This window comes from Bos taurus, chromosome 21 (genome assembly GCF_002263795.3).
Source record: "Bos taurus isolate L1 Dominette 01449 registration number 42190680 breed Hereford chromosome 21, ARS-UCD2.0, whole genome shotgun sequence".
NCBI classification, from domain to species: domain Eukaryota; kingdom Metazoa; phylum Chordata; class Mammalia; order Artiodactyla; family Bovidae; genus Bos; species Bos taurus.
The window spans coordinates 28,657,275-28,668,283 of NC_037348.1; the positions used below are offsets into that span (position 1 = coordinate 28,657,275).

At 44.1% G+C, this 11,009-nt stretch overlaps 1 protein-coding gene across 5 annotated transcripts in view; it reads right to left on the reverse strand.

The window, feature by feature from the left end:
- TJP1 (tight junction protein 1) overlaps positions 1-753 on the reverse strand; it is a 259,306-nt gene extending 258,553 nt beyond the window's left edge. For 4 of the 5 annotated variants that reach the window (XM_024982009.2, XM_024982004.2, XM_024982003.2 and 1 more), the window contains exon 1: positions 548-732. In XM_024982009.2, coding sequence (XP_024837777.1) covers positions 548-717 — 170 coding nt within the window. In that variant the 5' untranslated portion in view covers positions 718-732. Of the gene's footprint in view, positions 1-547 lie in introns of all 5 variants that reach the window. The other variant, XM_024982006.2, reaches the window with a different exon arrangement.
- Between the last annotated feature and the right edge of the window lie 10,256 nt (positions 754-11,009).

Here is an 11,009-nt window from a genome sequence, read left to right on the forward strand (position 1 = left end):
TATCACCTTCAAATTAAACTGGACTATGTTCAATTGAATTGAATCAAACTCTATGGACTGTATTAAGCACGCATTTTTTAACTGAAATGACCACCGAATCCCATGATCATCACACCTTTTTTCTACATCATTATCCTTTCTACTGAACCGTTTCCCTTGTGACAGAACCAGGCATCCAACTCTCAAGTGGATGGAACATCAGGGTGACCACCGGGATTCTTGTGACATGTTTACATGCTAACAAAACGGGATACAATCCGACGGATGATCCCGTGTGTACACGGTTCCGGGTGATCCCGGACACCTTTCTCTAGCGGCTTCCAGGTGGGCGGACCGCCCCCCTCCACCGACGATGACCCCGACCTGCAGCCGATAGATGGGAGGCGCCGCAGGAAACGCAGCGCGAGAGCTGCTGGACTTTTCAGCCAGACCCGCCGGCGCAGCCCCTCCGTCTGCAGCGGTCCGGGCCCCTCCCGGTCGCGCGGTCCGGGGGTCCCTGAGCGGACGAGCGCGCCCCCCGCCCGCGCGCGCCGGCCCCCGCCCTCACCACAGCCTCCTCTTGAGCGGCAGCAGGCTGCCGCGGTTGGACGGCGTGACGCCGATGGCCATCTGCAGCACCGTCAGGTACTTCTGGTACTTCATCTTGTCCCCGCTCCGCTCGCGGCCAGGGCCCCGCCGCCGCCGCCGCCGCAGACACAGCCCCTCCAGGCGCCGCATAAGTCAGCCCTGGGCCATCCGCCGCCGCCGCCGCGCCCGCCGCCCGCGCCCCCTGCTGCCGCCGCCGCCGCCGCCGTGCGTCCGGCCGTGCGTGCCGCCCCGCGCCCGCGTGCGTGCGTGCCCGCCGCTCCAGCCGCCGCCGTGCGTGGCCCGCGCCCCACCGCCCCCGCGCCGCGCACCGGCCCGCGGCGTCCGCGCGCCTCCGGGCGGCCAGCTGGCAGGGCTGCGGTACCGAGCGGCGGGAGAACCCAGGGCCCGCCCCATCCGCACCGCCCCCCGCTTCACGCACCGCCCCACCCCTTGCTCTCTCCCCCACTGCCCCCGCGGCCTCGCCCCCTCCCCGCAGTGCCCCGCTCCCTCCCCGCACCGCACCGCCCCCTTTCTGCGGCCTCGTCTCCCTCAGCTCGTGGCGGGAGCTCACTCCCCACTGCCTCCCGCAGAAGCCCAATCACAACCATCCAGAGAGGAAAAGGACTATTCTGCATTTATAATCTCCCCCAGTAGCTGTCGCCGTGACTTGGGCTCCACCTTGCAGTGTGTGGACGCTCGCTGTGTAAATTGCACGCGTGTCCGTGTGCTGTACGTATGGGTGGTGCGTATGCACACAAGCCGGCTTCGCCGGCCGTGGACAGAATCCTGAATTACGAAACTATCTTCATCGCACGTGAGGAAAACTAGCATTGTTCCACGAGACATTCCTAACTCTTCACTGATGATTAGGAATGTGGAGAGAAATGAGAAAAATAGCAAAACTAATCACTACTTATACTGTAAACCGTCACACACACGAAGACTTGAACTGTTTTCTTTCTGTGCAGGAAAAGCTTAACAGGAGTGGCTTGAACGGGGCTTGTCTTCTCGTGGACGTGTCGTTTTGTGCACAGAGAGCATCTTTTCCGTGTCTTGGCAGAACGTCCTGTTTGTATCACTTTCAACACGTTATCCTCTGGGCGTTCCCTGTCACAGTGCCTTGAATGCCTCGTCTGTCCTCTGGGACGTCGTACAATCCTTTTATCCAAGCCTCTTTCCTCTTTTCATTCGTGCATTCCCCTGGGGGCAAATCTGGCATCTTTGGAAAGGTGTCGAGGTCAGCATTCCCACAGTTGCCTTTTTTTAAATATAACTCCTGTTACATTCCGTGCATATTTCATGTCATTTCCACCTTTATCATTTTTTTGTTTCTTTGCTGCACTTCCATCTTTGTCGCCCAATTCTATCTTTCAGTTACCTATTTTTGTTTTTTGCTTGTGGGGCGGGTAGGGGCGGATGGTGGGTGGAGGTTGGGTGTTCTTTTAACAAGGCTGTGTGGGTTTATCACTAGGAGAAAAGGAGGCAACACAATGACACACTTTGCTGACAGTGTCTGAGCTTAAAAATGCTCAAAATTTGTACCTGGATGAACCTAGAGAGTGTCATTCAGAGTGAAGTATGCAAGAAAGAGAAAAATATCATGTATTAACGCACGTGTGGAATCTAGGAAAATGGTACAGTGAACCTACATGCAGGGCAGGAATAGAGATGCAGATGTAGAGAAAAATGTATGGATACCAAGGGGAGGAGGGTGGGTTGAATTAGGAGACGGGGATTGATATATACACACTGTGCTTATTTGCTTAATCTGTTTGACTATTTGCCACCGCATGGACTGTAGTCTGCCAGTCTCCTCTGTTCATGGGATTTCCCAGGCAAGAATACTGGAGTGGGTTGCCATGCCCTCCTCCAGGGGATCTTCCCAACCCAGGGATTGAACCCAGATCTCCTGCATTGCAGGCAGATTCTTCACCCTGTGAGCCAGGAGGGAAGCCCAGAAGAAAGGCTTACTACTATGTATAAAACAGGTAACTAATGAGAACATATTGTACAGCACAGGGAACTCTACTTAATACACTGTGGTGACCTGAAAGGGAAGAAAGTCCAAAAAAGCGTGGCTGTACAATAGAAACTATCATAACATTGTAAAGTAAATTCAGTAAAAGTTAATTTTAAAAAAATGTTCAGAGACCAAATACTGACAGCTCTGAAGAATTGCTTCAGTTGCTCTCTGGCCATGATGTACCTGTTGTGTAGTGATTTCTGGACTAAAAAGCTGGTGTCAGCTTGGTACTAGATGAGCTGGTACTACACACATTTACTCACAGTATGCCGTGATAACTGAAATTTGAACCATATCATTGATCCGCTGGTATTATTGAATTAAACTATGGTAGATGACTTCAGGCATATCTGAACCCTCAAAGCAAGGATTGCCTGGAAGCAGTCTGTGTATGTCTGTCTGTGTATATGAAGAGCACAGATAACAAGTTCACCCACCAGGCAGAATGATCAAATGTCATCCCACTGTCTCTGCAATGTCTCTCTCATGTATCTCTGCTTAAATGCTTCATTTCCAAAATAATTAGCACATAGGAAAATTAGAACAAAACAATCTCCTAGTTTAGGCTCTTAACTTAATTTCACAGCCACTTTGGTGGAAAACTAGGTCTGAATCTATTTCACTTTTGTTTATTCAGACGTTTTAGCTCTCACATAAAATGAGGGATTGGAAGATCTTTCACACTTCAAATGTATATACTAGGGAGAAGACCTTTTAAAAGGCATCAGGACCTGCACTTATCTATTTACCATTTCTTACATGTGCTCGGTCTTTTGTACCACCCTGCTATATTGTTGTAAGATATTTGATTAAAATGTAAGATATAAGATATTTGATGAAAATGTAAGATGTAAGATATCTGATGAAGATACTGCACTATCAAGGATTTAGAGAACTGGAGGTTGAGGGGATCTATTCAGGATAAAGAGAGATAAAAATAAATCTGGCAGAAGCACTTCCAGAATGGCAAAAAAATCTGATTCTCTGTAAAAAAAAAAAACACAGAATACTGGCTTAAATGGTTAAACCAACCTTTTCAGAACTCCGGACATTAACCAAAGGCTTCCAACCATCCAAAGACTGTTTTTCAATAAAAATGACTGAAGCCTGATAGGAACAATGACCCTGATGGCATTGTAACTTGCCCAATTCCCAACCCCTCCTATCCGGTTCTGTGGTAGCCTGGGCAGCTAATAGCCTCGGCAACTAATAGCCTCATAACAATAGTAGCTTTGAAACCCAGTAGACTCCCAGCCACTGGATGGGAAGAATGGATTTAGATATTCCTAAAACCCCATCCCTGGAGAGTTGTCATTTGACCTGTTGGCAGCTCCATTCACAGGGCTCATCTTTATTTGACCTGCTTCAGAATTCACTGTGTGCAAACAGTCCTATCCCTAGGGCATTTGTCAAAAAATAATCAACAGCAGTTGTTCAACATCACAGCTGCCTGAGGTGGTAAAACCAATTGGGGCTAACAAGAGGTTAATCAAAAAATGAAAACAAAAATGGGGAATGAGAGTCCATAGGGTGCCTTGAAAGCTAGCTCTGACATATTCCTGGGAATCCAGAATGCCATGCACAGTGAAAGACTGTGCACACTCTTGAAATATCTGAGAAGGCCCTAATCTCTCACTTCATGTTGACTTAAAGGCTCCGAGCCAGCAGAAAGTGAAGGCAAAGGAAGAGTTCTAAGTTACCTACCAGAATATTGAAGGCATAAAAAAAAGAAAATAAACTCTGTCCCTGCTTCCACTTTTTCCCCTTCTATTTGGCATGAAGTGATGGGACCAGATGCTATGATCTTAGTTTTTTGAATGTTGAGTTTTAAGCCAGTTTTTTCACTCTCACCCTCATCAAGAGGCTCTTTAGTTCCTCTTCACTTTCTGCCATTAGAGTGGTATCATCTGCGTATCTGAGGTTGTTAATATTTCTCCCAGAAATCTTGATTCCAGCTTGTGATTCATCCAACCTGGCATTTCACATGATGTACTCTGAATATAAGTTAAATAAACAGTGTACATTTATATATGTGTACTTATATGTAATTGGAATGATAATAATACTAATAGCACAAAGGAGGAGAGAGAGAATGGAGCACAACTGGAGCTTAATTTGGGTGTACTACTGAAATTAAGCTAGTATTAATAATCAGATCAGATCAGATCAGATCAGTCGCTCAGTCGTGTCCGACTCTTTGCGACCCCATGAATTGCAGCACTCCAGGCCTCCCTGTCCATCACCAACTCCCGAGGTTCACTCAGACTCATGTCCATTGAGTCAGTGATGCCATCCAGCCATCTCATCCTCTGTCGTCCCCTTCTCCTCCTCCCCTCAACCCCTCCCAGCATCAGAGTCTTTTCCAATGAGTCAACTCTTCGCATGAGGTGGCCAAAGTACTGGAGTTTCAGCTTTAGCATCATTCCTTCCAAAGAAATCCCAGGGCTGATCTCCTTCAGAATGGACTGGTTAGATCTCCTTGCAGTCCAAGGGACTCTCAAGAGTCTTCTCCAGCACCACAGTTCAAAAGCATCAATTCTTCAGCGCTCAGCTTTCTTCACAGTCCAACTCTCACATCCATACATGACCACAGGAAAAACCATAGCCTTGACTAGATGAACCTTTGTTGGCAAAGTAATGTCTCTGCTTTTTAATATGCTATCTAGGTTGGTCATAACCTTCCTTCCAAGGAGTAAGCATCTTTTAATTTCATGGCTGCAGTCACCATCTGCAGTGATTTTGGAGCCCAGAAAAATAAAGTCTGACACTGTTTCCACTGTTTCTCCATCTATTTCCCATGAAGTGATTGGACCGGATGCCATGATCTTCATTTTCTGAATGTTGAACTTTAAGCCAACTTTTTCACTCTCCACTTTCACCTTCATCAAGAGGCTTTTTAGTTCCTCTTCACTTTCTGCCATAAGGGTGGTGTCATCTGCATATCTGAGGTGATTGATATTTCTCCGGGCAGTCTTGATTCCAGCTTGTGTTTCTTCCAGTCCAGCGTTTCTCATGATGTACTCTGCATATAATTTAAATAAGCAGGGTGACAATATACAGCCTTGACGAACTCCTTTTCCTATTTGTAACCAGTCTGTTGTTCCATGTCCAGTTCTAACTGTTAATAATATTAAAACTGTTAGTATAATATATATTAAATATATTAAACATTTATTAAAACTGTTAGTATAATATATATATATATATAATATAATAATAATAAAACTGTTAGTATTGATAATAAATAATAATAAATAAGCTAATTCTACCTAGGTTATTTTAAGTTAATTGTAATCCCCAACACAACCATTAAAAATGACTCTTTGAAATACAGTAAAAGAAACAACAAAGAAATTAAAATACTACAGTAGAAAATATATAACACAAAAGAAGGCAATAATAAGGAAAAAGACAAACAAAAAGACATATATAGAGAACAAATAGCAAAATGGCAATCATAAATCCTGCCTTATCAGTAAGTTCATTAAATGTAAATATACTAAATACTCCAATCAAAAGAGAAATTGACAAAATATATATAAAAACACGATCCAACTATATACTGTCTATGAGACACTTTAAAGTCACAAATTGGTTGAAAGTAAAAGAACAGACATATACCATGTCAAAAGAAAGAAAAAAAAAAGTGGCTGTAATAATATCAGACAAACTAGACTTTCAGCTATAAATTGTTCCTAGAAATAAAGAACATTTTATACTAACAAACAGGTCAATCCATCAAGAAAACATAACATTTAAGAAATGCCTGTGTGGCTTCCCTGCTGGCTCAGTGGTAAAGAATCTGCCTACCAATGCAGGAGACACAGGTTGGATCCCTCTCCAGGAAGATCCCACATGCCACTGGGCAACTGTTGAGCCTGTGCTCTAGAGCCTGGAAACTGCTGCTGCTGCTGCTAAGTCACTTCAGTCGTGTCCGACTCTGTGTGACCCCATAGGCGGCAGCCCATCAGGCTCCCCCATCCCTGGGATTCTCCAGGCAAGAACACTGGAGTGGGTTGCCATTTCCTTCCCCAGTGCACGAAAGTGAAAAGTGAAAGTGAAGTCGCTCAGTCGTGTCGGACTCTTCTCGACCTCATGGACTGCAGCCTACCAGGCTCCTCCGTCCATGGGATTTTCCAGGCAAGAGTACTGGAGTGGGGTGCCATCGCCTTCTCCGAGCCTGGAAGCTACAAGTACTGAATCCCCAGTGCCCTAGAGCCTGTGCTCCACAAGAGAAGCCACCACAATGAGAAGCCCGCAACTAGAGAAAGCCCCAGGGTGCAGCAGTGAAGACCCAGCATGGCCAAAAAGAAAGAAACATTAAAAAAAAAAAGTAAATACTGATATATTTTTAAAAAGGGAAGCACTTGTGTGCATAACAGCTGAACCCCAAATAGCAAAAACTGACAGAATCAAAGGAGAAAACTGAACAATTTAACAATAATAATTGGAGATTTCAACACCCTCACTTTCCGTAATGGATAGAATAAGGCAGATGATCAACAAGGAAAAAGAAGTCGAGAACAACACCAGTATTGAACTAGACCTAACACATCTGTGGAACATTTGTACTCAACATGGTCAAATACACATTCTTTCCAAATGCACATGGAACATTTTTCAGGATAAATCATACATTAGGCCACAAAGCAAGCTCTCAATAAATGTAAAAGTAATAAAATCATACAAAGTATGTTCTCCAACCACAATGGAATCAAATTAGGAACCAGTAATAGAAGGAAATTTGGGGAATTCAAAAACATATGGAAATTAAAGCACCCCCAAACCAAATAACCCATGGAGCAAAGAAGAAATCATAAGAAAAATTAGAAAAAATTATGACTGAGATAAAAAGTATAACATAGAGCTTGGATGCAGCTAAAGCAGTGCTCTGAAGAAAATTTAAAATTGTGATCTCAATAGTTTAAAAGATGAGAGAGTTGAAATTTATAGCCTAACCTTCCATCTTAACAAATTAGAAGAGTACAGTAAACCTAAAGCAAGCAAAAGGAAAAAAAATAATAGAGTGGAAAGAACCAAAATAGAGGATAGAAAAACAATAGAGAAAAATTAGCAAAAGGAAAAGTTGGTTCTTAGAAGAAATCGATAAAATTGACAAACCTTTAGCTAAACGCCAAGGGGGGCAAAAGGGAGGAAAACGCAAATTACTGATATTTGGGATGAAAGAAAGGAAATCACTACCAATCTTATGGGAATAAAAAAGATTTGAATGGAATACTATAGTAATCGTATGCCAACAAATTAAATAACCTGGATGAAATGGGGAAGGGTCCAGAAAGACCAAACTACTGAAACTGACTCGAGAACAAACAGAAAATCTGAACAGAACTAAGTCAAGTAAAGAGGTTGAATTCTAAAACTTAACCACCATTCAAAGCCCAAGTCCAGGGGAAAGGGTTTACTACTATACCTCCAAGACAAAAAGAACTGGGTCTGGTATATAGCAGGCACTCAATAAATATTTGTTGAATTTGCATGAGGGCACAAATGCAAAATGAAAGACTATGACTTTTCATAAAGTATTTCATTATCCTAGCAAATGAGGAAAAACTACCTGTGGAGTTTTGCATGCAGTGTAGATAAATACTACCGCTGGAAAACTGACATCATTCTACAAAGTCAAAGACATTAAAATGTGCTGCAGATTCTCAGAGGATAGCCAGTGCTTCAGAGGAAAATGACTTCTCCTTTCCAGTGTAGTTTTAAAAGACTTCAATGTGTCTTGCCTCTCAGTCCCCTGAGACGTGTCTTGCCTCTCAGTGCCCTGGCCTCATCTCTTCCAGTGACTTTTCCCTGTCACGTGTCACTCCTTGGGCCTGGACTCACATATCCAAAGCCAGTGGGGTGAGGCAGTCACAGCCTGAAGGTGGCTGGGGTTTGTCCACAAGGAGTGGTGGGAGCTGTGACTCACTCGCCAGGTGCTAAGGTCCTTTTGGGAAGGGACCTGTCCACAGTCATGTGGAGATGCTAGATTGTATTCCCATCCCTCCAGTTCATGTCAACAGTGATTTTCCTGGGCTGTCGCCCACATGTTAAGTGTTACCAACAACGTGGACTTTCAGTTTTAAGGTGGTGACATTCTTTCCCCCTTTCTCTTCTCTCTTGAAAATCAGCTCAGAAGGATAAGCACAGGGACTTTTCTGGTAGTCCATAGCTAAGACTCCCATACTCTCAATGCAGGGGCCGGGTTCGATCCCTGGTCAGAAGAACTAGATCCCACATGTGGCAACTAAGAGTTCACATGCTGCAACTAAAGATTCCACATGTATACTCCAATGTAAAACAAATAAGTTTAAAAGATCCCGCATGCCTCAGTGAACACCTGGCACAGACAAAAAAAAAAAAAAAGGACAAGCATAAGAAAGGGAAATAAAAATTCCATCTTCCTTGAAACCTGGAGATACCTAAAACCCCATTTCAGAAGCTGAAAGCAGGGACTTTCTTGGCAGTCCAGTGGTTAAGACTCAGCCTTTCAATCCAGGGGATACAGGTTTGATCCCTGGTTGGGGAGCTAAGATCCCACATGTCTTGGGGCCAAAAAACCTAAACAAAAACATAAGCAGTATTATAACAAATTTAGTATTAGTCCCTCAGTTGTGTCCGACTCTGCGACCCCATGGACTGTAGCCCGCCAGACTCTTCTGTCCATGGAATTCTCAAAGGCAAGATTACTGGAGTGGGTTGCCATTCCCTTCTCCAGGGGATCTTCCCAACCCAGGGATCCAACCCAGGTCTCCTATATTGCAGGCTGATTGTTTACAGTCTAAGCCACCAGGGAAGCCCAGCAAATTCAATAAGGACTTTAAAAGTGGCCCACATTAAAAAAAAAGAAAAGGAAATCAATAACAGTGTTTTGTTCTTTTTTTTTTTTAAAGAAGAAATTGAAAGCAGCATAAAAGCAGTAAACGTTTCAGCAGAAGGAAGGGGTTCACCCAAGAACCTACCCAGGGTGGTGTCATGAAGCAGGCTCTCTTCCCCTGCAGAGATGCTAAAGAATACCGGGGAGGCACCAGGTACCACGGAAGATGGACGAAGATGAGGGAGACAAGAAGCATGGAACACAGGGACTTCATTCAAAAGATCAAATAAGAAATGTCATTTCTTTTGGTATCCCCTCCCACCCCATCTGTTAGGCAACACTCTTCCTCTGTCCTGCAGAAATGGAGGAATGGTCCCAGGAGAGAAACTAGAGTGGAATCAGTACAGTAGGGTGGGCTGTCAGGCTGAAAGGGGGAGGAATGTGGGAAAGCCTGTACACTGAGTGCTGAGCCACTAAGCTGTCCTCCCCACCAGGATCCTTATTACAGTGACCTCAGGCAGGAGACTCACACATCCTGCCATGTGGATCATCAACACTACTGGTTAATCTATATACTTACTTATTGGGACTATTTAAGATTGTTTAGTGGGGCTTCCCTTGGTGGCTCAGTGGTAAAAAAAAAAAAACCTGTTTGCAATTCAAGAGATGCAAGTTCCATCCCTGGGTTGGGAAGATCCTTTGGAGAAGGGAATGGCAACCCACTCCAGTATTCTTCCCTGGAGAATTCCAGGGACAGAGGAGCCTGGTGGACTACAGTCCATGGGGTCTGAGAGTCAGACACAACTGAGTGACTAAGCACATAAGATTGCTTAGTACTGACCATAGTATTCTACCATGATTATATTTCCTTTCTTATACAACTTTTAATTTTACCCAGAGTTGATACTTGCCTAGCTTTTCAATTTATTTAATTTTGCTAAGCATTCTTACATCTCCAGTGGGAATCTGAGATGCCTTGCAATACAGCTTTCCATGCTGTAAACCAGTGAGGCCTAAATAAATAAATATTAAAAAAAAAAATAGTTGCTGGTGCACACCAAATTCAAGTTAAAAAAAAAAAAAAAAGAAAGAACAGGCTTCCCTGGTGGTCTAGCGGTTAAGAATCCTCCTTCCAGTGTAGGGGACAAGGGTTCGATCCCTGATCTGGAAAGATCCCATGTGCCATGGAGCAATAAGCCCCTGCAACAGAACAAGAGAAGCCACTGCAATAAGAAGCTTCCCCACAGCAACGAGAGAGTAGTCCCCCATCACCGCAACTAGAAAAAGCCCACACACTGCAACGGAAGACCCAGCGCAGCCAAAAATAAATAATTTTTCTTTTTTAAGAAAGGAAGCAGCAGCAGTGATTACACTGACGCTGGTCTATCAGGAGCAGTAACAGGAGCCAGGAGCCAGAAGCACTGAAGGAAAATAAGAGTCAGAGTTGAATTCTACAGCCACTGAAAATATCTTTTAAGAATGCTGGTGAAACAAAGACATTTTCAGTCAAACAAAAATTTGTCTTGAAATTTTAGTTTGTCTTCAGCAGACTTTCAATAGAGAAAATTTGAAATTACACGTTTGTCAGAAGGAAAGTTT